This window comes from Hypoxylon trugodes (assembly GCF_022578975.1).
Source record: "Hypoxylon trugodes strain CBS 135444 unplaced genomic scaffold F4822scaffold_7, whole genome shotgun sequence".
NCBI lineage: Eukaryota > Fungi > Ascomycota > Sordariomycetes > Xylariales > Hypoxylaceae > Hypoxylon > Hypoxylon trugodes.
Window position 1 is genome coordinate 2480752 of NW_026250022.1, and position 26588 is coordinate 2507339.

Genomic DNA, 26588 nt, shown 5'->3' on the forward strand with positions numbered 1-26588 from the left:
GTGTTGGATAATGTGTACGGACGTAATAACACTTACTAGTCTGTGATCCCCTAACCTCCTCTATTTTCCAACCAAAGGGCCAGGCTCGCCGACCCAATTCAACTCGGAATCCCATACCAATAATTGCGCTACCTAATATTCACCCTAATTTGATGGTATCGCGCTTCGCTAGAATTTTAGAAGCTTGTCGGCACGCAGGGATCAACGCCACTCTTGACAAAAGTATCCAACCCGATTCATCAACGCTAGACGATGCCGCCAACCCACCAATAGTCTAAAAAGAGCAGGAAAAAAAGGCAAAAATGAATAAAAACCGTACAACACCGAGGATTCCCTGGTCGTCACCGACCCAGGTACTAGTTCGGCGGTATCTGGCTTGTCTATGGGAGAGCGGACGGGATCCCGAATTTTCCAGATCCTATGGTCGTACGTGATATATTTTACTGCTGCTTTGATTTATATACCAAGCTTGATGGCTCGGTTTGTTGTGGGTTGAGCGCAGACCACCCAGTTCCTGAACGGGTAGAGGGGTAAATCTTTTGCAGTTCCGAACCGTAACTTCCGTCTGCGTTTGGTAGTAAGATGGCCACTGCAGTTTATTTTATGGATAAGTGTTAGGGTGAAGCTTCTAGGGATATAGAGTTTGAGAAGTTGAGAGATTGTGAGAAGGTCAGGAATTTCATTAACTCCGATCTCCGATGTGACCAAGATCGAAACTTTGATGCTGAGTCATCATGAGACAGCTTAAATTATTGGTCTTCGGCTTTCCACCGCTCAGAATCTTTCCCACTACAACATCTTCGTTAAGTACAGGGTGACAAGGCTATTTCAATAATGCCGTCTATCATGTACCCAATGGAGGAATTGATCGTGTCTCTAATTTGTTCTTGAACAACTGCATTTCTTACTGATCATATGTTTTTAATTAATATGCCGCTTATTGCTACTCATGGGGAGAGAAAACATAAGCGCCGAGGGTAGGAGTAGGTATGCTTCACTTAAACATCAAGATCTAAGTGGCTCTCAAGAAGAACTCCTATAGGCTGGTATGCACGCGCCTCACAATAAACATCTCATCATCAACCAACCGAATTCGGGGCACCCCACGACAAAAAGGAGCCTGCAGCTAGCCTATCAAGGACCACTCTCATGCAGGCAATGAATGGATATGTCTGAGTTCTCCAAAATATGGGCTCTGAGCTGTGAATGTCGAGCAATTGCTCTTAGGAGGAGATGGAAAACTCCACTACTCTGGCTTACGCTCACGCCAGGTTCTTCTTGGTCGGAACTCGGCTTAATTTTTCTCTCGTCTTTTTATGATCCTATTATAAACTAAGTACCCGAAGAGCCGCAAATTCCGGGTGTACATCAACATCAAATGGCTTCAGCATCCCGACGCGCACCGATACCAATTCCACGGCGTCGCATGCGGCGGCCTGAAACCCCACCCCCGGCATATTCAGAGTACGATGTGCTCGAAGCAGCCCAACAACAAACGCATCCCTACCAGCAACCAGACCATACTCGGACTACTTTAAACCACGGCATCCCGGATGAAGCTTCAAATCCCGCTGGTGCAGGTAGTCCGCGTTGCCAATCAACATTTTGCTACCGGACGGTAACAGTTGCAAGTCATTACTGCAGGAAACACGAATGTAGCGTAGCCGGCTGTGTCAATCGCCGGGAAAAGGGACGTGGTAAACGGTATTGTACTTCTCACGAATGTCGCTGGCGAGGTTGTGAGGGCTCTAGGGCTGGTCCTTCAAGCTACTGTGCACGCCATACTTGTGAATTGGAGGGTTGTCATTTTCCTAGCCCCGAAGAGGGCTATCAATTCTGTACGACACATACGTGCCGTGTTCAGCGGTGTCCTAGCCGCCGCGAGTCCGCATCGCGATATTGCTCTAAGCACCGGTGTCGCACCGAGGGCTGTACCCGCCCCTTTGCTAAATCGAGCGAATTCTGTGTCGAACATAAATGCGAAGTTGATCGGTGTCGAGGGGCGAGACGGAATGGTGGCAGCAGTTTATGTACGCGACACGAATGTACAGTGGCGGATTGTAGTGGAAGGAGGTTTGATAAGAGTCAATATTGTGGCGCACATAAATGCGTTACGAAGGGATGCGTAAATGGCCAAGTTGATGGCTTCCGCCATTGTGCTTCACACAAATGTCGGGTGTGCGAAAGACCTTGCATTCCTGAGAGTGGATTCTGTCGCCGACATAAGTGTCGGGAAACCAAATGCCCAGAGACGCGCGCTGGTGGGTCGCCATGGTGTCCACGACACGTTTGTCAATGGGTCGGATGTGTTGAACCTGCACTTCGACGAGATGGGTATTGCAGCGATCACACTTGTTCGGCTGGGGAATGTCTTGAGGGCGTGCATCTAGTTGATGAAAACGTTAGCGAATATTGTCGCAACCATACATGCGCTGAGCAGGGCTGTCTTCAGAGGAGCTCAAAAGCTACATTCTGCGCTGAGCACGGGTGCCAACGACGCACGTGCCAAAACTCACGATTCTGGGGTGACGAACAGGGAGAGAGAGAACACCAATGCTGCAAAGACCATACATGCCATCAAGAGGGCTGCTATGCCCCAGTTGTTCGTAACAGAACATACTGCGAGGAGCACATCTGCCCCTTCCTTGATGGCTGCACATCACCGAGAACGCTGAACCTAGGATGCTGCGTGGTACATAAATGCCATCGAGAGTCTTGTCTGGATCCATGTGTTCCCAACAGCTCCTTTTGCAGAAATCATGTCTGCGCTAAGCGAGGCTGTACGGAACGTCCGGTTGATAGCGGCCGTTATTGTATACGACACTCCTGTACACACCCTGATTGTGTGGAACGCGGTGGTGATGGTGGTTTCTGCAAAGATCACGTATGTGCTTGGGATGCGGGATGTATGCAAGGTCGTAGTGGTCCGGATCAATTGTATTGTGTATTACATACTTGTACGCAGCACGGCTGCTATGAGATGTGTAAAGGATTCTACGGACTTTGCGCCATACATGCCTGTCATTGGAGTCATTCTTGTTTGAATGCGCCTATAAAGTCCGGCGATTATTGTCAAAGCCATACTTGTACTAAACATGGATGCGTCAGAGCAAGTGTAATCGAAGGGAGCCTTTGTGGCCACCATGCTTGCTCATGGGGATCGTCGATCTGCCTTGAGCCTCGCTGGAAGAGGAGCAGTTACTGTGAAGATCATACGTGCGGAGAAATGGGCTGTGGGTTTGCCCGACTTTCGGGAGGATCATACTGTCCCGACCACTCTTGCCAGGCATCCACATCCTGTACTGGTCAAGCGGAACTTGGGAGCGATTATTGCATCGAGCATAAATGCAGCAGACCAAATTGCAGGTTGAAGAGCGTGGGAGGTACGAGGTTCTGCAAGAATCACAAGTCGTTAAGCCCTCCAATCCCAATTGGGGCTCATGACTTAACGAGCCTCCAAAGGTAAGAGAACCAACTATCCCTTAAGTGTTGAATTAGCTTACAAGTATAGTTTTCGATCACGCAGCGGTTATGCCTTCGTCGACCCACTCGTCGCAGCATCACTCACAGATATGGCCCCTCCGAGGGGCAAGACTCCGAAGCATTTTTCCAAACAACGTCAATGGGTGTAAAATAGTGTTAATTATACCCGTGAAGGCTATTTCGATTGAAATTTCCGAATATTTAGATTGTATTTATATGTCATTTATGATCTGGTGGTAGGTTGAGGACCAGAAACCTTTACGAAATCTACGACTTTTACGATTTGCATCTAATCACGGTAAATACCAATACGTCGGGTTTAGCATTTTCATGAGATATGAAGACTGTTAATATGAACCATGTTATATCATTTCAAGGAGACGCATAACGCTTCTCTTCCATTAGTCTAATCGCCTATCCAGGTTCATCTCGGAATATCTCAAGGATGAACCACTACCAAGGTTACTTTCGTCCATGGCCGATCAGGATCATAAGCTTGGATAAGTCAGCAAAAGTAGGCCCATCTATTCAATGCATTCTTAGAGAATGTCTCACCAGTGTTTCCCGCAGGCGTCCAGCGAAAGTCATAATCCCCATTGAATGGACGAACGCCGATGTTTCCTCCAATCTCTTCATCCCCCCGGGACTTGAAAGCTAGTTGTACTTGCACGGCGTCCGTATCGGGATTACATCCATATACCACGTCAAAGATGGCGCGTGGATCGCCTCGTTCAGTCATGAACATCTTAGTCGTATTATCTTTCACCTCATACTAAATATCCCCTCCTGATTAGCGAAAAGATTCGAATTTGAGGTGGTAATGAGTGGTACCTCTCCATTGATAACTGCGCGACGCGGTGGATCCCAAGGTAAAGTGATCACTCCGTCGACGAGCGTGAGCTCACTCGTAGAGTTTCCTGCAGGGCTAACGAAGAGATGCTGGTCGCCGCCGCCCCAATCCCATATGTTCAGGTAATGATTATGGATATCTGGGAATGAAGCATTCTGTACCTGGAGCGAGAAGCTCTCGGTTATGTTGTTTGATAGTGTTCCACCAGGTAGGTCACACGCTGTGACGGCGGTAACGGTGAGGATGGCCCAGGTAACAACTCCGTACATCTTAGCCATTATACCTTTTTTTTTGTTGGATTATAATATCTATTGCAGTATCAATGGCATCAGGGGTGCATTATATAAACTTACTCGAGAAGCCTCTATTAGCAAGTCGTCGGCTCCTGCCAAGACTTAATACGAGGTAGTGCATAACATTGGACAGGAAGGTTGTATCGTCAATGTCGCTATGCAACAGCATTGGACCTTCATACTCGATGAAGCTTACCTGCATGACGCGAGGGTTAAATGCACAATTAGACGGGAAAAAAGAGCTATCTTTTCAGCAACCAGCCATTTATTGACCGATAACAGTAGGATTACCCCTTCATTGGTTATCGCTAATAGGAAGGTCCTCAGCTGAACGCCACAGAGCCGAACGCTTATGAATTAGGTAACGCTACGCTACTTTGGAGCCTTATAATAAGGATTGTGGGATCAAAATTGAGCCTTCAAATGGCTAGATCGCAGTCCAAAGACACGGGACGGGAAGGCGGACTTTTGTTCCAGCGTACAGCCTTCGACCGGACAAAACCAGTACCAGGGGCCACCGATTACTGCCATGCAGACTGGTACATAGCTCTATACAGCGGTTGACTTATTATGGCTTACTTCTATCCGACAGTCGCCGTTTCAATGAACCTCAACGCCTCCGCAACAAACATTTCGGGATTCTCCTCCGCGATGTAATGTCCCGATTCCGGGATAGCAACGACCTCATACGTTCCCCTTTGGTGCACCTCGGCGAACATTTTCGCAGCGTCGTCTAGATGTCTGCTCTGATCCCCGCTCATGCAAAGAGCTGGGAGACTGAGCTTTCCATATGATGATATCCACTCCTCGCACTCTTTAGCGTCTTGCTCGAATGCGCGATACACTTCGAAGGCACATCTCATAGCTCCTGGCTGTTCATAACACCGGACGTAGTGGTCGAGGTCTTCCTCTTTGATTGCTGCAGTGTTGTAGGCGAGTTTTTGGAAAAAGTGGGATAGGTAGATGCGCTCGCGGCCCGCTACCAGTGCTAGAGGTAAGTCCGGCACACTGTGGAAGATAAAGTGGAACTGCTGGACCGCGTGCGTGGTGCGACTAGTTACGGATTAGCATCAATCAACTTCTGAGGAATTGCATCTACTCACTCTTCTGTATGCACAGAGGTCCCCGGCAAAGGGCATTCTCCCCAATTGACACTCGCTACACGCGATGGATGTTTCGCCGCCATCGCGAATGCAATCATGCCGCCTATATCATGGCCGATAACGTGAACCGGCTCATGGATCTCAAGCGCGGTGAGTAGACGGACGAGGTCGCGTGCCATAATGGCTTTAGTAAATCCAGTAACGGGTTTAGAAGAGCCCCCCGCACCGCGGTAGTCAGGGACTAGCACGCGGTATCCCGCCCTTGAGAAAGGACCAATTACATGGCGGAATTGGTATGATGTTTGAGGAAACCCGTGTATAAGCAATATAACGCCTCGTTCTGGTCTTTTGGTTTGGGATGGGCAATCGATATATGCGATTCGTAACGAGGGCTCCACTTCTATCGCTCGATGTTTCCAGTTGTTATAATCCATTTTCAAATTTGAATGATATGTGTACTGAAAACTACTAAATTGCTTTCACCCTAGATAATTGGTATCACTTGACAGCTTGAAATACTTCAGTCGCGCTTATAAATGTAGCGTATGTTGATTTGCGGGACGATACCGTGCTGAGCAGAATATCGTTAGTGCTATGACGCTGAAGACTCCACGATGCCAAGACAATACTGTTGGACGCCTAATAGAACAAATACGATTACATAAGCTTTTTATAGCACTCAATCCCTTACCGCCTATAGCTATCGCGCGTTTTTATAGGCGGGTTGAGAGCCTGCAGGAAATTGAGCGGGCATGATGTTGATTCGGTCTAACTATCTATCAATTAGAACCACCAAAAAGGGGGATAGGGGAAGAGACGGCGTGACTCATATTGTCCACTATTCACCACCAAAATTATGGCGTGCTTGAATGAAATGGAATAAAAAAAATGAGCAATTGAAAACATATATAAGTAACAGTTTAAACAGTATATAACCTCCACGAATAGTAACGTTGCGTATTTCCTACTTAGGTATACCGAAGGGTCAACAATATCGAAAATTGTTACTAAGCAGGTCACATCTCATCGGAGGTTTTCAGGGGTAACTTGCCTATAACAAGCCAACCTACGCTTTTTTCTGGCCTGAACTCCAATTCCTACTATTCATTATACTTCTCCTCGACCAATTCATCCTGGGCAAATTTAAACGAAAATTTAGACGCTAAAATTGCCCAAGATCCAAGATGAGTACCGCAGTCAGCGACAGCAAAGTCCCCAAAGACATCAAAGAGCGCATCAAAGCCTCCTACGACGCCATCGCGCCCAAATACAATGAATGGACATCTCGCAACAAGGAGATGCGAACGGGGTACTTAGAAAAAGTATTCGACCTCCTCCAAGTCTCCAGTTCCCCCACAGAACTCCACTTCCTTGAGCTCGGGTGCGGCGCAGGACTCCCGATTACGCGGATATTGTTACAATCCAACCCCAAGGTCCGCGTCACTGCCAATGATTTATCAACCGCTCAGATTGGGCTGGCGAAGGAGAATTTACTTGGGTCGGCGGAGGAAAATGCTGGGAACGCGGAACGATTGGCACTTGTCGAGGGTGATATGACCAAACTCTCGTTCCCGGACCAATCCCTCGATGCCGTGTTCGGTTTCTACAGTTTAATCCACCTCCCGCGTGAGGAGCAGACCGAAATGATCAAGAAAGTCGCGGGATGGTTGAAGCCTGGCGGTTATCTCCTCGTTAACTTCGCTGAAGCCGACACAGAAGCCATTGTAATGGAGAAGTGGCTCGACGAGAAGGACTGGATGTTCTGGAGTAGCTGGGGCAAAGAGAAGACGTTAAAGATTATAGAGGAGGCAGGACTAGATATTGTTTTAAGTGAATTTAGTACAGACGTCGTCGATGCCTCGTTCCTTTGGGTCATTGCGAAGCGATGAGGTCGCCTAGTTGTATGGAATCCTCATCACAGCAATCCTCCAACAATACTATCCGCTAGTTAGTTTTTGCTCAACTAGACACAATTTTATGCCTTGAAACTCATTACGCGAAAAAATTTGTTGTTAGTAAAAATAAGAGCAAAATCAATTTAGAATGACAGCAGTACATAACATCTATCAGGCTTGCTGACATCGTCCAACGTGGACAACATAATATGATCCCGTCCGAAACAATCAGACATTATTAGTACAGCAATATCATAGTAATTTTTATCCCGTCCAAAAGAGTCGCCCTCCAATTTTCACTCAGTGTTTATACATCTAAGTGTCTAGGCGCCCCGCAAATCGAGACCCAGGTACATAGGAAAATACCATCAGCTCTTCAGGTGAATATTTATCGTACGGCGCCCGCGTGCATATGTGCTGGAATGAGTTCATATCTTGATTGTATGTGCTCTCACGTTCCTGAAATGGGAGTGTAACGAAGCGGGTACCAAACGGTGCGGCCCCAAAAGGGAGAGGGCTGAAAACTGATTAAGTATTATTAGTAACCATTGTTTAATGTAGGTTACCTATGATGGCCTACATTCGTCCGGGTCCTGCTTCGTACTTGATGTCGTGGCCAATGGAGCAGATGGGCTCCATTTCGGACTGAAGGATGGATGGGGGGATGCGAATGGGTTCAGTTCCAGCTTCGGGAATGTAAATGCAGAAGACGGAGGCTCCGCTGACTTGTTCGTATTGGGTTCCGGAGGCAATTGCACAATAGGCTTCTTGAATAAACTGGGTTCGGAAGGAAACAAGATAGAGTTCGACGAGCTTCGTGAAGACCTCACAGTAGCATCTGGAGCCGAAAACATCGAGAAAGTACTAGCGCTATTAGATTGAGAGCTCTTAAAGTCGGATATAGAGCCCTTCCCCGGAGTTTTCTTTGGGGCCTTCTCCGAGATCTTTTGTGGTGTTACTGGAGGTGAAAATGTCTCATCCGGGGTAGGAACTGGCGAATTTCCCGAGCTATGATTTAGGCTAGTAGTCATCGAAGCCCTATCCAGTTCAAGTAGGATGGATGGCACAGCTTAAATACACAGCATTAGTATAGCCCAACTGCGAAACTGGTAGCTTACTCACAGGTCGTTTTTCGTTCTCTAAATCTATTACAAATTTGTAGTCCTTTCTTGAGAGCGTTGCACTCGGCCTTCAATTCTTCCCGCTCAACTTGAATTTCCGGCGATTCTGATGCGAGACGTTCAAGTTCATCACGTTTCATCAGACTTACCATGGTTGTGTCAAAAATGGACGGCAGGTCTCTCATAAGGCAGTTCTCGATAGATAAGACTATAACGTTATCGGTAAATGTCCTAAGTGACATCTTGCTGTTTATTAGCATAACATCGAACCCGGAGTGTAGGGGTACCATACTTCGTAATAAGTCTCAGCCTTCTCTATTAGACCATCTACGCCAAATTCGCTCGTACCTTTCGGTGCTGCTGATCTCTCGAGTTCCATACGCGCAACGTCCGTGAAGAGTTCGGGTCGGGTCGCAATAAGATTTCGCATTGTGTCGATTCCGATGTTTTTCTTATGACGTCTCTGAGTGAGGAGCTCCCGGAACTCCATATCCAGAGGCTGGGGGTAGCCACTCTTATAATGGTACAAGAGTTCATGCAACTTAGCTTGGAGGACGGTAGACTTCCGATCAAAGAATGGGTCTACTATATCAGAAAGAATAGCTGAGCAGGTTCTCTTATCTGGGCCAATAATATGCTCCATAAGCTTTTCAACAAATGCTTTGGCCATATGAAGAACGATACCCAAGTGAAAACGCGCAATTTCTTCCCATGGCTGAGACTGCTCTTGAAAAAAGTCAACGGCTATACGATCGTTCGAGGTTCCTGGAAACTCGTTTCCCTGATTAGAGGATGATAAAGACTCTAGTTCTGACGAAACTTTCTCGAAGGTGTCCTCTTTTGGTTTCTCAAATTTGTAAAGGCTGGCTAGGGGCCAAAGATATGACGGTAGAGCTGACTCGTCTCCATGTGTTGGACTGGTTTCGTCTACAGCTCTGTCTTTAGGGAGGATGATACGTTTCATGCCTTTGGTTTGTAAGACGTAGGCGAATATCCGATTTAAATCACGCACAAGTGCCCGAAGCTTTTTGATCCTGCTATTACTGATCGCTGCCATTTCGTTGCCCGGATAGAGACCCCCGAAGAACTCGTCAGCATAGTTCCCCTGCACTGCATACAAGCAAAGTAGATGGAACTTAGAGGCAATCCTTTCAAGATGTGTTTTGAGTTCTTGTTCTGTCAATCTAGACTCTCCGAGGCGATCTAGTTGGGTTTTGCGATCGTTGATGTTTTCCTCGATGTTGAGGATCAGATCTTGAAGATTATTCTTGATATGTCCGAGGAGAATTCCGCTCAGCTTCTTACGTAAAGCTTCGACCCCACGATTCTTCGAAGGCACGCTCGACCAGAGGCTCGACTCGAAGAACTTTCGCTCTTTCTCGTCTCTCTCGTCGTCAGCATTTAAGGCTTCCTTTTCACTTCGATTCCGGAGTACATGCCATCCTAAGGATAAATCGTGAGACTTATCAAGATTCTTAGCTAGGCGAATGAAATTCGCCTCATCTTGAGATCCGGATGTGAGGGTATCTGGTTTTGTGATAATTCCTAACGTTCGTCTTTTCTCCTTGTCATGATGCTTTACTTTAGACAAGACCTTCTGCAGTATAACTTGGTTGCGCGCTGAAATTATAGCAAGGATGATGCTGTTTTTACGGGCCATATATCGTTCGGCCAGGCGATCAACAATATCCCGACCTGCGGCAGATTGTTTGTCATCTTCTCCGTGGTAGAAACCCGGAAGATCGACCAGAGTGAGATGGGGCACGTCAGGACTGCTTATCTCAATTCTCAAGACGTCTTCTGAGAAGCCAGCATCGTCCTTGAGCATTTTGCTCTTAGCATCCTCAATAATACGAGGCAATTCATCTTTGTCGAACGATTTCTCATCAAAAGGCTGCTCCTTATTTTTAGAAGTCGCCGACGGATGAATGCGCACATCTACTCTAGTCTGATTGTTGGTGCGAAGAACGAGCTCTGTCGCAAATCTTGTACACAGTTCATCTTTGACAGGGAAACGTACTCTCGAGATGGCCTCAAGTACGGAACTCTTTCCGGATGATTGATCTCCAACAACGATGATCTGCGGGAGATCAATGAAACGACCGACACCATGTTTGCGTAAGTCATCGATAGCGTCGAGGAGAGCCTTCTGCTCACTCTGCAATTGCTCCAACGCAACCGGGTCTAGAGTGATGCCATCCATGCTGAAAAGTGAGGTGCATGGAATTATATAGGATTTGAGGAATTACAATGAACGTAAAAGAAAATAAAGGAAAGGAATATTTTTACAGGCGTAGTATTATTATTTGGCGGGAAACCGGCGAAATTTGACTTTGGTGGCTTGCATACAGTGTCCCTCGAATAAGAGGCTGCAACCAAATCTTATAGTTTTCCATAATGCAAGAGCAAGCCGCCCGCATCCCCATTGGGCCAGCTGAAAAGTAAAAAGAAATTAGATACGACAATAATTTGCGACCAAGCGCTCCTTCTTCACGAAAACGTGGGATGCACTTGCCCAGAGCCAACATTGTTTGGGACAGGCTCAAGTTCCCTACACAAGGTGATCGCTGATTGGTTCCGAGAGATATCCGAGTCATGGGTCTCTAGCCGACCCCTCGGGCCGTGACCTTACCAACAGGAATTGATCGACGCTACGTGCGTTTCGTTCTTTCCATTATTGGGCGATAATTTTGCACCGGGGTGCCGCGGCTTCTCCCGAATGCAAGACGCCTGCATGAACTCTTGGATAAGCGCCTTGCTTGTACCTTTTGTATTCATAAAGCCTGAATACCTAGGTACATACTTATAAGTAGCGAAGTACTTGGGGCCGCCAACATGTAAAAATTCTTTACAGCTCCGGGTTCGAATCCCGGGGTTAACACATGTCCTTTTTTTTTTCTCCTTTCGTCAACATCGGAGATATTTATCCAACCACACTATCGCTCATATCTGCGAAAGCTTAGACCAATTCTATCTGGTGTTAGACCCTAAGAAATCTTACAATCACAAAATCTCAATAGGCTCCTTTCATCCAATAAATGCTACTCTTCATCCTATTTAGATGGCCTATTTGGGATTACGTCCATCTGTACAATGTCCAGTGCTAGCAGGTTGGTGTTTGATAACTTGTTAAGTAAATCACGTGCGGGCCAATGAGTGTGTATAGAGATCCTAATCATGAAGACGTGTACGTCCTACCGCTATCGGTTGCGTGCAAAATATATGAGTCCCCTTCACACTGTGAATAATTGTCTGACTGGGCAGGCATATACTGCAAAGGAAGAAAAAAAACTATTTAACCGTGCATTTCTCATCTCATGCGCTGTAAGATACTTACTTATACCAAACAACCATCCTAACTTGATATATGATTTTTCCACAGTCTAAAGTGATTTGTGTACGGGCACCGTAGATATGGTAGTGGCCTAAGAAAGAATCCTCTGTTGTAAAGGTCGTTTGCCCTGTCGCTTGCTCTATTTTTTCGACTTCCTGGCGAAATACTGGTCCCCGTACAGTACTGCCAAACAGGGGAAAAAAAATATGAACGAGGTACCCAAACCACTCGTATTTTTTCTGAACAGTAAAGGTCCTCATCCGCCACATATAAATCTCGACCGTCACATCTCGAGGAACACACCGAACGAACCAATCCACCGATCTCTCAAACTCGGATCCCTCAAAATCGTCCGAATAAATTCATCGACAACCAGAGAAAAACTCCCGCAAACACACTTGCAAGAAAAACAACCTTCATCATGGCACCAACCATAGATAACAACAACCGTACCTCAGACGGCAAAGCCAATCCCACTCCGCAACCGACCGACAAACAGATACGACCGCGCCCCCAGCCCGTTTGCTACCACTGCTCTTGCAAATGCTCCAAGGGCCTCGAGAAACATCTTATGATGAGCGACGATTGCCACCAGATCCATGGCAACCCGAAAAGATGGATATGCGGTGGATGCTATGATCGTGTGCGGATGAGTACGGGAGACTGCTGCTAAGCGACATGTCCTCTTACGAATGGACTCTCGGATATATACACCAAGATGGCTGATTCCATTGGAATTGGAATGCTTCCCGAGTTCTGGAGATGTGGTCTTCGGCGCTCGACTACTCATAGTATATACGTTCTCATATTCGGCAGCAAATAAAGTCAACACCAATTCCTAAAACCAAGATGCCGAGGCATCCATACTTAATCATTGCTGTTGTCTACAAAAAACGCGTGTTCGCATGGTATCTTAGCGCCCAGGTATCTTCTTGAACGCGTAAAGATAACGATTAGTAATTAAATAAATTTAGAAAAAAGCGTTTTAAATGTAAGTAATGTATAAAACTAGCAAATTTTGGTGATATAATGATTGATAGAGTGTGCGGAGCCGCAAGTTGAATCTAGCCCCTTACCCCTGAATTTCTACTCCACGCTTAGCCCACCGTGGTCTCGGAATGCAACACTCCGCAATTCGCGGCGCCAATGGCCCGACAATACGGGATTTCAATAGTCCTGTATAATAAATATAGCAATGGCAGAAACTCCAATTATTCTAACATTCGGAAACCATAAATATGAGCATGAGCTGCTCATGACGAGGAATGTTGCGATTCTAACTCCAGGCCCCACCCACGCTTGCCGGACTTGATAGAGTTAACGACATGTATTCAATACTCCGCTCAGCCATTACCTGGCTCCTAGCCACATCTCCAATTTTAGCAATCGGCGCTTCTCTTCAGCAGGTAACCGAGGATATTGGCCCAAACCCAAGAAAAGTCGGGTTCTACATCTACGTGCCTGACAAACTAGCCGCCAAACCTCCAATTCTGGTTAATCCCCATTGGTGTCACGGCGACGCGAAAGCCTGCTACTCGGGTTCACAATACGCAACGCTGGCTAGTAAATATGGGTTCATCGTGATCTACCCCGATAGCCCGAACACGGCTGATAAATGCTGGGATGTATCTTCAAACGACACCTTGACGCATGATGCGGGAGGAGACAGTCTCGGAATCGCGAGTATGGTGCGTTGGACATTGAAGAAATATAATGGCGATTCAAGTCGTGTATTCGTCACTGGTGTTTCATCTGGTGCTATGATGACTAGTGTGTTACTCGGCGCATACCCCGACTTATTCGCCGCCGGATCTGCATTCTCCGGGGTACCATACGGGTGTTTCGCGGGGAATGGCTACGGAGTCTGGAGTGATGCCTGCGCTACTGGAAAGGTCAAGAAAACCGGAGCTGAATGGGCTGCGCTGGTTAAAGCCGGCTATCCAGACTACACGGGATGGCGACCCAAGGTCCAAATTTTCCACGGCACGAACGATGAGGTGCTCAACTATACAGACTTCGAAGAAGAGATTAAAGAGTGGACTTCGGTGTTTGGATTTAGTGAAACGCCAACGAACTCCACGCCTAATACACCGGTCAGTGGATGGACAAGAACTGTCTATGGTGACGACAATTGGTTCCAGGCGTATAGCGCTGCGGGGGTTTCGCATAATATCCAGAACCAAGAAAATACCGCTATGGAATGGTTTGATCTCACTTGCACGAGTGATGATTGCTTCAAATGGGGACAAGGAGGTGCACCTTAGTATGTTATCGTATCTTTTCATTGATATCCTTTTTTTCGGTATAGTACCAAAATCGCCCTCGTGGAAAAAATGGTAGATTGAGCATCCTCCGAATATCTTGGGTCACCCTCGCGTGTTTGACTGTCTCATTGACTTAATGCATTAAACGATGGTGACGCCATGGGCCACTGGATGTATTGTATATAGTACATAGTGCGTTTCCGTTTCTTCAGGACTTTCAATTGCTCCTACTTCCTTGACCTCCGAGAGTGGATTGTACGGATCCGCCGATACTACCTTCGGAGGTAAATTGCTTCCCGATCATGCCTTCTTTATCTAACGGTCCGCCGACCTTCTGCGCCGTACCACCGATAGCGCCGCCCTCTAAGTGATATTGCGTTAAACCTCGATTGGATCGATGCTAGTGAATTTGACATGAGAACATACCGGTAAATTGCTTTCCAATCGAGCCCTGGGCGTCGAACATCTTGGGCTTATCCTCACCAATACCCGCAGTAGCAGGGGTTTTGACCTGTGAGGACATTCCTGTGGATGTCTTGGATCCAGTGTTGGAGCTTCCGTGCGAAGACATATTGATATGTTGCGAAACTTGATATAATTATTAATTGAGATAGTTGGGATAGAAACGGAAGTCGATGTAGATATTAAAGAAATCCTATTTAGCTATGTGTATTGTTTAAGTAAGATATGGGAATATGAAATTTGGTTAGGACGTGACGCGACGATGGTAGATCTATGAGGTCATAATTTCGGTTTCCCCTGATCAGGCATGTCACCACTCCCGCCTTCGGCCACAATACGGAGTACTAACTCCGTGATCCAACAAAGTTTGTATGAAAATTTATCGGTTGCGTCCAATTTCCTAGGCTAACAGATCTTTTATATATATTTTCGAGTAGTTTGAAGTTGTGGTATGTTTGGCTGTATGGGTACATACCTAGGTAGGTAGTCATTCGCATTTAAGATTACGTAATAAAAGCACAAAATAGGAGCGTATTAATCAACTCCCCGAGTAGTCGGGATTTATGGTTAGCCTTTTTTGAAGCAAATTGATTCTGATTCTACCTCTAATGAAGCTGGACGAAGCATTTCGTCAGGTAGGTGACTGGCCAGGGGGTTAATATGGGGCGTGAGTTTTGAAGCTATTCCAACGGTCCGCCGCCCGGACGGCCGAAGTAAATGAAGCTTACGAATGGAAGCTCCACGGAGCTGAAATATGGACAGGATGTTCCGTGGGGAATGTATCTGAATCTGTTAAGTCCGCGGTTTTAACTGGCAAAATCCGATAATGACCTATTCGCCGATAAAAAACGTAGATATAAAGGACGAGTAGTCTCAGAAGGCTGAATCAATACGGAGTAAAGCCGCTGTGCATCCACGAACCATAACTGACGCAGAGCTTATCCAACCCGTCACACAGAATGCCACCTCCAAGAGGAACACCTAACCCGTTAGAGGGCCCAGGAAAGTGTAGAAAATCTATTGTGGTTCTCCGGTGCTAATACGTCGTAGGGGACTATGACGTGACTTCTGTAGTCCATAATGATACTTATCCCGCAATCGATCCGACTAAGATGGACTTCAAAGGCAAAGCTGTCTTCATTAACGGTGCTTCGAGGGGCTTAGGTAGATCAATGTCTGTCTCGTTTGCTAAAGCCGGCGCGTCGATGATCGCGCTCGGTGCTCGGTCGGATCTTTCCGTCACTATCGCCGAAATGAAAGCAGCTGTTTCAAGCTTGGGGAGGCCAGACCCACAAATCCTGCCCATCAATTTCGACGTAACAGATCGCAAGAGCGTCGAGGAAGCAGCAGCCCAAGTCGAGAAGAATTTTGGACGGATCGATATTATAATTAATAACTCTGGCAAGTTCGAATGGGCCACGATCCTAGAAAGCGACCCCGATGAATGGTGGAAGACGTTCAAAGTCAACCTCGGATGTTACTTGGTCGCACACGCCTTCGTTCCCCTGATGCTGAAGGGAGGTAACAAGACCATAGTCACCGTGAGCAGCGTTGGTGCTCATCTTAAGATCCCGGGACTTAATGCATATCAAATCTCTAAGATGGCGGTTCTACGTCTTTCTGAGTTCATCGTAGAGGAATACGGCGATAAGGGTGTATTGGCATACTGCATACACCCGGGGAATATCGTAACGGAGCTACTCGCCGGCGGATTGGACTCTCTTGATCCAATTTATAGGCCAGGTAAGATTTCCCTGCATTGTTTCGGATATGAGTTAACGAAATTGTCACTCGTGATAGTGTTCACCGAGACGGCCGAATTAAGCGCGGATTCGCTGGTTTATCTGACATCGCAGAAACGAGACTGGCTGGGTGGTCGGTATATTAATGTGACATGGGATCTACCAGAGTTGATGGATAAGAAGGACGAGATTGTACAAGGTGACAAACTGAAAATAAAATTAGTGATTTAGATCGAGTCAAGATGGTCAATGTTCACGTTACTTCAAGGGTCTGGAAAGTTCACCGAAGGAACCTAAAAAGAGGGGGGTTGGTCATGGATAATCGGCAACGAGCACCCCTCACTAGATCATGATAGGCTTAGCTTCGTCAATCATTTCTCCAGCGGAGTATCTCCTGTATCAGCTCAGCCCCACCCTTTCTGCGGTGACAGGTGAAATCAACCAATTAATTATTTCCCCTCATAGGGCTGAGAAAGGGGCTTGGCTGATCTCAGATGACCCCCCTTTTTAGTCCTTCCAATTACATAAGCTCACTTTTTCTTCCCAACTCAACTTCCTCACAGAACTATTCTTCTTGTTCTTCATCTTTCTCCTTAATACCTAAATATTTATCTTATTATTTACTTACCAGCTACCTTTAAAGATGACAGAATCACTTATATCCCGATTCGCAAAGCTAAATCCTCTGAAATTAACCGGGGTGTACGACGAAGATTTCGGAGAGGAAATTGATGACACAACCATCGCGGGAGGTGGACACGGGGCGAGGCGAACCGATATTACCAAGGGCCACTTACGGGTTAGCCATGCATTGAAGTCATACCTTGTCAAGAATCATATACTCTCCGAAGAAGATGTCGGTTTAGACTCGGAACAGCCTAGCTATGCGTTACGTGCTCTGCTTGATAAATCGCATATCAATGTTCCTCCCGAAGTCACAGATAGATCTTACCCCCTACCAGAATATTTCATCTCTTCTAGTCATAATACATACCTCTTAGGTCATCAGCTTACTGGAAAATCCTCCGCAACCGCATACGAGACTGCACTAAACACTGGATCCCGATGTGTGGAGATTGACGCTTGGGACGATGAAGAACATGCGGATGAACCAAAGGTCACTCACGGATACACTCTTGTGTCACATATCCCGTTCCGTTCTGTCTGTGAGACGATTCGCGATGTCATCGATAGGGAAGCAGCACAATCCGTCAATGAACAAGGGTACCGAGCAGCTCCAATCATGTTATCTTTAGAAAATCACTGCAATGCCCACGGCCAACGGAGACTCGTCGAGATTATGAAAGAAATCTGGGGTGATCGCTTATTAAGCAAAGCTGTCCGGATTAAGGGTCACCAAGAACAGCGAGGCGATAGTGACCCAGTCACATTAGCAGAACTCGGATCAAAAATAGTCGTCATCGTCGAGTACCATCTACCCGAAGAAGCAGACTCTAGCGAAGAGGATAATGGGTCTAATAACGAAGACGAAGAGGAGAGACAGGCGCGAGAGGCTTACAGAGCCAAGAAGAAGGCGGCTGCTTCTGGTGCTATAGTTCCGGAGCTCGCGGAGTTAGGTGTCTATGCTCAATCCGTAAAGCCAAGGGATAATTCGTGGTTCGAGGGTGTTCTCAAAGATGGCCCGCATAACCACCTGATCAATGTATCCGAAACCGGACTTGCGTCACATATGCCAGCAGCGAACGAGAAAATCGCCGAGCACAATTCGCGTCATCTAATGCGTGTCTTTCCTAAAGGAACAAGAATCTCGTCAAATAATCTCAAGCAAGTGCCCTTTTGGGGCATCGGTGCGCAGATTTGTGCCATGAACTGGCAAACCTTCAACGCCAGCATGCAAATCAACGAAGCATTATTTAGCGGTACAGATGGTTACGTCTTGAAGCCAGCGGCATTGAGAGCAGGCGGTAACATGAACCTTAGCACAGGTAGAAAGAAGAGACTGTCATTACATGTCGCAGGTGCTTCAGACGTGCCTGTCCCGGAGGGCAAAGAAGCAGATGAAATCAAGCCTTACGTTACCTGCACGCTTGTACACACCGACGAGTTGGGAGGTAACCACCCCAAGCGGAAGACAGACCCTTATAAGCAGCATAGACTCGGTTTCTTGCACCGTGGCGAGAACCCGCCGCCAACGGATCCGATCTGGGACGAGAACTTAGTGTGGGAATATGAAGAAAATGAGCTGACGTTCCTCCGTATACTCATCAAGGACGATGTTAGCTTTGCGGAAAATCCTGTCTTCGCGGTAGCTGCTGTGCGGCTTCTGTATGTTGTTCCCGGCTGGAGTTTTATTCGCATGTTGGACTTGAAAGGGCGGGAGACGAAGTGTTCGTTATTGGTGAAGTTCCATATTGAAGATGCTTGAGGCGAGATACGAGATGGTGCCTTGGAAGACGATCTTTAATTGGCTTATTCAAGCCAAATTCATTGTGTACTAGCACATATCCCTATCAAGGGCAACATAAATATCGGATATACCTACGTTATCATTACAGAAGTTCGTTATCTACCCAATTATGCTTATGTTGATTACAGCGGATCCAACAAAAATAATTATTCCTAATCGCAAACTAACAACTTACTAGGTGGTATCATTAAGTCCTTATCACGGTGCATTTTTCTGGTTGGGTTAGGTTTATGACTTTATTCATTGACAGAAACCCCGGATCCTAGCCAGCGCGTACTAGAGAGGTCTATAGAAATGAGGACTTCATTTATAACTAACATGGCGATGCAACTTCGTGTATGTACCAGGGCACCAAGAGACCCAATACCTGAAAATTACTCTATCATTGCATCACCCTTCCTTCCCATCATCTTGATACCGTGTGCCTATAATATGACACTTCCGCCCGGCCCAATCCCGTGGCATCATGATCAATCTATCGCTCCACCTACGATACGCTACGTCGGAGGAGAGCGCGGTCCTCCAAAGCGTTAGTTAAATTGTGAATTAGCGCGCGCGTGCTGGAAGAGGTGTCTCGATCGCAGATAATGCAGATGACATCCTCTAGATCATCTACACTAAGCTGTTCGAGGTAAATCCCCAATCCCTCGCCAGCCTGCTGGATTGTAGCGTTGCCTCCCGTTCCCAACCACTTGTTCCGTACAATCTCGAAGACTCGGTTATACGTCCCTCCGCGATCCTGGATAACGGAACTAAGACAGACCGAGAGGATTATCTGGCGTAACTCGGCTCCGGTGAGGCAGTCGATGTGTTCTCGAATGCGCGCGAGGTAGTTTGCGTACGGGCATTGGGGACGTCCACTATAGTCAAATTAATTAGCGGGGTACTGTGAAATGTATGGAACAAGTGAGAGCTCTTACCCGTTGTAGGGCGTTACGGGCCGGGAAAACGCGCTCCGGGCTGAGCCAGGAGTCGAATAATTGCCGGTACACGGCGACGGGGGAATCATCGGAGGCCCAAGGGTGGGACAGCGCCCCGGAGGGGGGCCGGAGGGGACGCGCACAGGATCCCAGAAAGAATCCGGGATGAAGCCCCCCATGATGAAGGGGCTTTGGCCTGGACCGTAGCTCATGTTGACCAGGTTTTTTTCGTGGATAGTAAAGAAAGTGTTGAAGACGGTTGGTCCGAAAGTATTGGCGGTACTATGATCGAGGTACTCGATGAACTCACGACCAATTGTTGGAAGAGGTAGCAGAGTGTAGAACCCAAGGACGAGGAAATGGTTGGGAGAGAGGAAGGAGATGAGAAATATAGCTGGAATTATATGGATTTATATAGAAAATACCTGTACAGCGGTTAGGTGGCAGACCCGGTACGCGGTAGCCCAGTGCGAGTGGTTTTGCACTCCAAACACAACGTTAAGGAAAGAGCAGGAGCTCGTAATTGGAAAGAATTACAACTTAAAATTGGGTTTACCATGAGGTCAACTGCAAGGCTAAGCCACGCATCTGGTGTCTGCTGGGAGTTTGCAACTTTTTACTGTAGAAAACACCTAAAAACTTTTACATACACGGAGAACCCACTATCGCGACTGCCTCAAGCTATACAACAAAAGGGGTTATCTGTGGGGCAAGTATGCACAGACCACACACAGACCGTGCGTTGATACTGTTCGCTTCTGTAGTATTACATAACTGGTCTATCACACAGTGGCATGGCGGAAAAAAATGCCTAGAGTAGCATAGGACTAGAGCTAGAAGCAATTACACTGTATCTTGAGGGAGAACTCCGCCATAAAGCTGACTAAACATCCCCTCGGCGTAATAGAATACTATTAACGCGAGCTATCAGGGGTATCAAGACTGACAAGTCCGGAGATCACCACGCTTTAATAGACACTTATAGATAGAAAAGTTTAAACAGACAGCCTTGTGTATAGATCACCTAAGATTTTATAATTGATAATAATCTTTTTTTCGTTGTATTAACTATTATGCGGTGCGACTCCTACGTAGAAACAATTTTATAGCCACGACCTGAATCCTCCTCCCCTTTCACAAGTCGTAAGACTCTCAATCGAAAAGAAAGCACCATCGATAATACCACTCCATCTGAGGTCGGATCAGAACCCCCCATTAACTCCCTGGGCCTTCGTACGAACTCATAAAATCAAAGACATCCTCAGTTCACGACCCTTAGCACCGTCCATATACCCCCTAACACAGCGAACGGCAAATCTCCTTTCGAGTCTCGCTAGCCTGGACCAAGCGTCGAACGGTGTCTCTCGTCAGGGTCGAGGTGTCCTTCTCGCAGATCTTAACCACGAAACCTTCGAGCTCAGCAGGAGGAAAGTGCAACAAATGGATAGCAAGGCCATGTCCGAGGTTCTGAATGGTGATTCCCTGCTCCTCTTCCTTATCCCTGATGTAGGCGAAGAATCTGTTGAAGGTGTTGCTGTTAGACATCGTCTTCGAATTCAGGCATACAGCGAGGATAATCTCTCGAAGCTCAGGGCCGCTGAGATTGGGGAGGCTCTGGCGGAGTATTCGCATGTATGTGTCCTCCGTTTCTTCGGGTTTGTTGTCAACTGGCTTAACAGATTGCTCTGTAGAATTGGCCATGGACTGCGGGTTATGTCTGCAGGGATGTTAGAACTGAATTCAGCAAAAAAGCACAGGGGGCGATGCGAGGAGCGGAAGCCCGTACCCGAACGTGTTTCCCTGCGAATACGGAGCTTGGTAGATAGGCCAGTAAGGCGGTGCTCCGTAAGGCATCGAGCCCTGATAGGTTGGATAGTTCAAATGAACGGCTTGGACGCCGCCGGTTGGCTGGGTGCCATTTCCTGGAGTGGCTGGTCGCATTCTGTTCCAGAGGGGACTGGGCATAATAATTAATTTTTCGGAGGGCCAAAGACTTCTGATAAGATTTGGAAAGGTGATTTCGTGCTATGCTTCCGAGGGAAACTGCAAAGAATGTACTCCAATATGTAAGAAGAAGGAACGAAAAAGAAATGAAAGAGGGTTGACTTTTATAGAAAAAAGGTTGTGCTTGCTCACAATGCATAGGCCTCTTTCTATATCTACAATAAGACTAGGAAACGGCGCTTCTCCTAGTACGGCGCACCCGGGGGACCAAACACGCCGGAGTCGAAGGCGCGTTGGTGTTGTGCTGCTCCGTGCTTTCCGCGCGTTTGCCCGTAGGTCCCTTTGATCTATGCCCCGAACGTGGCTGCCAACGGAATGCCGACCTGTGAGCCTAGCAAACACGGCGGAACAGCAGGGTCCATCTTCGCACAAACTTTATTTAGTACAATAGCGACAAGGAAATTGACACTACACTATCGGAAAAAAACAAAACATTTTTTTCTTATGAGGTGATCTAATCACTCCTTCAGCATTGCTTCAACAATGCCGTCTGCATCTTCCTGTGGGGGCAGCCAGAATTTTACCACCTCTAGGCCAGCCTCCTCCAATAGCTCCTTCCATTGTCTTTGAGTCCTTTCCATGCCCGAGTTGAACGCCATCATTGTCATGTCAAGCATAGCATGAAAAACTGGGGCACCTTGCTCCGCTAAGATCATTTCATGCAACAGTAGCTTGGAATAGCCTGGTTTTATGGCTTTCTTGACATTCTTGAGAATTTCAAGACACTTGTAGTTGGACCAATCGTGTAGGATATGGTGGAAAAAATACGATCTCGCCCCTACAGAAATGTGAGCACAGACCAAAAAAACATAGATAGGGGCACTCACCCTTTACCGGTTGTTCACTAAAGAAATCATAGGTCATGAGCTCAATATCTGGGTCAATTCCCTGTATATTATCGATTACAGGTGCGATATCCTGGAGAATCAGACGCCCCTCATGGTTCGGGTACTTTTCGCGAAATGCGATTAAGTCGTGCCCCTTTCCTGCTCCAACATCAACGAGTAGCGGCGTTTCGGCATTAATTTCGTTGAGAAGTTGCTCCTCAATCGGATACCAATCTACCCAGTAATTTCTGGCCCCTAAGGTATTACCCATGAATAAATTGAAGTCGTTCAAAACGCGCGGCATACTATTAAACAGACCGAAAACGTTGAATTTTGTCTGAAAGGCGTACTGCATGAAGCCGTCGTGAGGGTCAGTTGGACAACGATAACCAACTTCTTCAAGATATTTAGGTCCCTTGGTAGCTGCTCCGATTATCATTTCACCACTTCACCAAAATTAGCGTAAATACTAGACATGCATATCTGCTTGCGGACCGACCGGCGTATAGAAAGATATAGAAGCTCCCCACAATGGAGGATCATTGGGGAATAAAACGTCATCACTCACATCATCCTATGCCCTGCAGCTATTTCATCTGTCGCCATAGCATTGGTGATAGGTGTCGCTTTCCACTTACGCTCGCCAACCTCTTCAACGAATCCTATTGCGGATAGTGGTCTAAGGACTCGAACTTCCTCGAGACATCAGTATTGTTATTATGGTGTAGGTATCTATAGAGGAATAGGGGGCTTACTGATCAACAACTCCTCTCCGCCTGACAGTGAAGCTAGCTCCTCAGAGGTGACCGCATCGCCATAGTTGACAACGTGTTTGAAGAGGCCGAGACCCACAGCAATTCTTGCGGCAATGGTTATAAAAGGCTTTTGCCCTGTAAGCCTAAGTCACTGATGAGGTGAAGGAGGTATTAAGGAACTTACAGCAAAAGCTAAACCTACGGCAGCATCCCCGGGTTGTTCTAGTGAAGCAGTGACTTTTCGGCTTAACTCTAAAGCTTCCTTCCTGGCAGTTTGGTCGCCACTGGATAACTTGGGAGAAGCAACGCTCAGCTGTTCAATGAGAGTAACAGCTTGGCTGACGTCCGCGTTTATTAAGCTCATATTTCTCAAGAACCAAAGTATTCGAATAAACTGTAGTGCAATGGTACTACAATATGCTATGAGTTGGTAGCTTTTATGCTGCTAACTGCTAAGTATGTTGGTTGCGCATCGAACCTGTTGGCGCAGCATTTTCGTAATGTCAGTTTAGGGCAAATATTTTATTTGCCACCCCCTAGTTAATATCGACTGCAAGCTGACCTTATCTCGTAGCTTTTACCTAATATCTTTCAACTTCGTATACCCTACCTATCTCCACCAGCCACAATCATAGAGCAGACTTTAAAGAGTAGATCCTTGTTTCATACTCGTACCCCTGAGCGGGCGTTAAACTCTGATTAGTATAGCATCATCGATCATGGACGACGTTTTATATCGTTGGACAATATTGAGGCTGCATATGTGTATATTTATGTCAACTTTGCTTATAACGGCAATGTGAGATGCTTGGATGTTCCTGGAAGGGATTTGCATACCTACCTAATGTATATTAGACTGCGGACTTCGAGGTAAGTTAAGGGGGGTTTCCAACTGATGATTGTGCTTTCTCGTATTAATCAATTATATTATCCCTTGCGTGTACACGTAGGTAGGGAAATACTCAGCCACAAACGACAATAGGATCCTTTTTTCAACGTACGGCATTGCTGATACTGAATATATATATATTCTACATTCCCTTATGTCCGGATAGACTTGGTAATTTCCAGTTTCTCCGATATGCTACAAGGCACGCTATCATTTGGTACCTTGCCCCTTGTTCGTTGAACTAGCGGACTGTGTTAATAGTCATAGAGCACACGGTACGCAATTGTTTCATTGAATGAAATTCACTGATTTGGCTTTTTACGGGGTATAATGCGAGTACCGCTATTTGCGGACAGGAGTTTCGGTCAAGGTCGGCTTGTCAAGTCGTTTCACTCGTCTCGTAGACGAAAATGTCTCGCATCAATTGGATCCTGACCGATATTTCGAGCGTTAAAAATTGATGTTAGGAGTAGAAATTGAAAGATTAAGGGTTACGTAATTTTACTCTTAAGACACCTTAGGTAAGCAATATTACTGACTAAGCTTCACATGTCCTGAAATTCGAGTTTATTAGGTAAGGACATGCTTACATAACATACTAATAAATATTGCATGCTTTGAGGGGAGCTGGCATGTTGAAGAACACTGGAAAATTTAATGATAATCGTTGAAATTGTTATTGACAGGGTATCTCTTTTATTATACATATATGCTACAAGCTGTTTAGACGTAAACAGATTACTTTTCTGCTTCCAGCTTCGCCGGAATGAGGTGTTGAGCCATGCTGATGGCACCCTCCATATCATTTTTGTTAAATAAGAAGAGACCTTGGATAGCAGCAGTACTCGTGCGTGGTAACGACTCTCCATCTTTTGCCTCTCGGAAAAGATCGAGTTCCTCGAGCCGCTGAAGAAATCTGTCTCGATGGATGCCTTCGGTATCAATGTCGCCGTAGAACCTGTCCCACATCTGGGCGGCCTGATATTTGGTAGCTTCCCCTATGCGAACCGTCATGTCGACTCGGCCTGGTCTTATCAGCGCCGGGTCTAACAATTCGACATGATTCGTTGTGAGGAATGCGATCCGCTCCTCTCCAGCAGATAAGCCATCAAGAGCATTCAATAAACCCGAAAATGTGACTGTGCCGCCGCTATATCCATCTGAATCTCGTTTTCTACGGTTGACGAATGCAGAGTCGGCGTCTTCCAAGAGAAGAATAGTTCGCTCGGGTAGCTTTGTGAGGAGGAAAGCAAGCTTGTCATCCGTTACTCCGATTTCGCTGAGGTTAACCATAGCCACACTGAAGTCTAGCTCACCAGCTAGAGCCTGGATGAAAGAACTCTTCCCGCTACCTGGTGGTCCGTATAGAAGATAACCTCTACGGTATGGGATTCCGCGGTTGACATACCACTGTCGTCGCGCGAGGAAATCTTTGGCATCATTAACAATATCTTCTTTAACTCCTTTATCCAAAATAACGCTACCCAACGGTCGCTTCCTTCGAGGCTCGCCCAGCGGAACCCAATCAAAGTTTCTTACAGAGTATACCACGGTCTTTCCTTCGTTCGCTTGGAGTGCAAGAGCTCGTGCTTCGGCGAAGACATCTTCGAAAATGTGACGGTGCGCATATAGAGTCGTAAGTTCTACCGTTTCGTGGGGTTCGCCGGTGTTGGTCTTAGCAGTTGCCTGCTTCTCCCTATTTACAGATATATACGCATGCTTGTATTTCACGATATGGCGGCCATATCCAGGCTGAAGAAAAAAGCTCGCCCTCGTAGGGCCGTTCGGAGTAGAGCTCGTGGCCGTCGTAACGGATAGTTTATTGATGCGGGTTAATCTTCTTGCAATTAGGGATGTTTGTTCGCGGGGTTGTGATAGCCAAGCAAGGATCCAAGGGTAGGACGGGTCTTGTCTGCTAATTTCGACATTCACGAGCATGCGACGTCGGATCATGGACGCCGTAGTGAGTACCCCTCGGCGCGCAAATGCCAGGACAGCGCCGAGGGAGGCAAGGCCGAAGCCTCCGGCGAAGACGGGGTTTTCCAGCAGCGCATTGAAGTTTAGAAGCGGCTGCGTGGTGGCGGGTTCCGGCATGACGATGTTGAGAAGTCTGAAGTGGGATCGACAACCTTTTTATTTTTTAAATTGAACGAATTTGTTCACGAATTTGAAAAATAATGATGACTAATCAGGCAAAGTGGGACAAATAGATTACCTA

The 26588-nt window shown here is 46.7% G+C and overlaps 13 protein-coding genes across 13 annotated transcripts; 5 read left to right on the forward strand and 8 right to left on the reverse strand.

Annotated features, from left to right (window-relative positions):
* The first annotated feature begins 781 nt into the window (after positions 1-781).
* F4822DRAFT_411329 (uncharacterized protein) lies at positions 782-3801 on the forward strand. Its single transcript, XM_051458849.1, has 2 exons — positions 782-3462; positions 3512-3801. Exons 1-2 carry the CDS (start codon positions 1379-1381, stop codon positions 3630-3632), a joined length of 2205 nt encoding a protein of 734 aa, XP_051312600.1. The 5' UTR covers positions 782-1378; the 3' UTR covers positions 3633-3801.
* Positions 3780-4909, reverse strand: F4822DRAFT_327211 (uncharacterized protein). The gene is made up of 3 exons (XM_051455570.1): positions 4315-4909; positions 4039-4255; positions 3780-3978 (listed from the first exon to the last, which is right to left on the reverse strand). The coding sequence occupies exons 1-3, from the start codon at positions 4609-4611 to the stop codon at positions 3923-3925; spliced, it is 570 nt and encodes a 189-aa protein (XP_051312601.1). The 5' UTR covers positions 4612-4909; the 3' UTR covers positions 3780-3922.
* Positions 4910-5207: 298 nt separating this feature from the next.
* On the reverse strand, positions 5208-6163 carry F4822DRAFT_431696 (soluble epoxide hydrolase; the record flags this gene model as incomplete). The annotated part of the gene is made up of 2 exons (XM_051461518.1): positions 5208-5679; positions 5730-6163. The coding sequence occupies 2 exons, from the start codon at positions 6161-6163 to the stop codon at positions 5208-5210; spliced, it is 906 nt and encodes a 301-aa protein (XP_051312602.1).
* Positions 6164-6457: 294 nt separating this feature from the next.
* F4822DRAFT_411344 (S-adenosyl-L-methionine-dependent methyltransferase) lies at positions 6458-7735 on the forward strand. The gene has a single exon (XM_051458850.1). It carries the CDS (start codon positions 6914-6916, stop codon positions 7616-7618), a length of 705 nt encoding a protein of 234 aa, XP_051312603.1. The 5' UTR covers positions 6458-6913; the 3' UTR covers positions 7619-7735.
* F4822DRAFT_411346 (P-loop containing nucleoside triphosphate hydrolase protein) lies at positions 7736-11066 on the reverse strand. Its single transcript, XM_051458851.1, has 4 exons — positions 9038-11066; positions 8747-8987; positions 8205-8693; positions 7736-8148 (listed from the first exon to the last, which is right to left on the reverse strand). The coding sequence occupies exons 1-4, from the start codon at positions 10946-10948 to the stop codon at positions 7940-7942; spliced, it is 2850 nt and encodes a 949-aa protein (XP_051312604.1). The 5' UTR covers positions 10949-11066; the 3' UTR covers positions 7736-7939.
* Positions 11067-13305: 2239 nt separating this feature from the next.
* F4822DRAFT_327433 (carbohydrate esterase family 1 protein) lies at positions 13306-14543 on the forward strand. The gene has a single exon (XM_051455573.1). The coding sequence runs from the start codon at positions 13405-13407 to the stop codon at positions 14341-14343; it is 939 nt and encodes a 312-aa protein (XP_051312605.1). The 5' UTR covers positions 13306-13404; the 3' UTR covers positions 14344-14543.
* F4822DRAFT_327442 (uncharacterized protein) lies at positions 14452-15415 on the reverse strand. Its single transcript, XM_051455574.1, has 2 exons — positions 14770-15415; positions 14452-14706 (listed from the first exon to the last, which is right to left on the reverse strand). Exons 1-2 carry the CDS (start codon positions 14912-14914, stop codon positions 14561-14563), a joined length of 291 nt encoding a protein of 96 aa, XP_051312606.1. The 5' UTR covers positions 14915-15415; the 3' UTR covers positions 14452-14560.
* Positions 15416-15917: 502 nt separating this feature from the next.
* On the forward strand, positions 15918-16778 carry F4822DRAFT_431701 (NAD(P)-binding protein; the record flags this gene model as incomplete). The annotated part of the gene is made up of 2 exons (XM_051461519.1): positions 15918-16548; positions 16606-16778. The coding sequence occupies 2 exons, from the start codon at positions 15918-15920 to the stop codon at positions 16776-16778; spliced, it is 804 nt and encodes a 267-aa protein (XP_051312607.1).
* Positions 16779-17078: 300 nt separating this feature from the next.
* F4822DRAFT_411354 (PLC-like phosphodiesterase) lies at positions 17079-19396 on the forward strand. The gene is made up of 2 exons (XM_051458852.1): positions 17079-19065; positions 19154-19396. Exon 1 carries the CDS (start codon positions 17191-17193, stop codon positions 18931-18933), a length of 1743 nt encoding a protein of 580 aa, XP_051312608.1. The 5' UTR covers positions 17079-17190; the 3' UTR covers positions 18934-19065; positions 19154-19396.
* Positions 19397-19462: 66 nt separating this feature from the next.
* F4822DRAFT_431703 (uncharacterized protein) lies at positions 19463-20107 on the reverse strand (the record flags this gene model as incomplete). The annotated part of the gene is made up of 2 exons (XM_051461520.1): positions 19463-19835; positions 19896-20107. 2 exons carry the CDS (start codon positions 20105-20107, stop codon positions 19463-19465), a joined length of 585 nt encoding a protein of 194 aa, XP_051312609.1.
* Positions 20108-20953: 846 nt separating this feature from the next.
* On the reverse strand, positions 20954-22076 carry F4822DRAFT_327463 (uncharacterized protein). Its single transcript, XM_051455575.1, has 2 exons — positions 21682-22076; positions 20954-21612 (listed from the first exon to the last, which is right to left on the reverse strand). The coding sequence occupies exons 1-2, from the start codon at positions 21858-21860 to the stop codon at positions 21192-21194; spliced, it is 600 nt and encodes a 199-aa protein (XP_051312610.1). The 5' UTR covers positions 21861-22076; the 3' UTR covers positions 20954-21191.
* Position 22077: 1 nt separating this feature from the next.
* F4822DRAFT_327466 (putative O-methyltransferase) lies at positions 22078-24297 on the reverse strand. Its single transcript, XM_051455576.1, has 5 exons — positions 23666-24297; positions 23482-23608; positions 23295-23418; positions 22727-23172; positions 22078-22677 (listed from the first exon to the last, which is right to left on the reverse strand). The coding sequence occupies exons 1-5, from the start codon at positions 23843-23845 to the stop codon at positions 22358-22360; spliced, it is 1197 nt and encodes a 398-aa protein (XP_051312611.1). The 5' UTR covers positions 23846-24297; the 3' UTR covers positions 22078-22357.
* A 726-nt stretch (positions 24298-25023) lies between these two features.
* On the reverse strand, positions 25024-26516 carry F4822DRAFT_411362 (BCS1 N terminal-domain-containing protein). The gene has a single exon (XM_051458853.1). It carries the CDS (start codon positions 26462-26464, stop codon positions 25109-25111), a length of 1356 nt encoding a protein of 451 aa, XP_051312612.1. The 5' UTR covers positions 26465-26516; the 3' UTR covers positions 25024-25108.
* Positions 26517-26588: the final 72 nt, after the last annotated feature.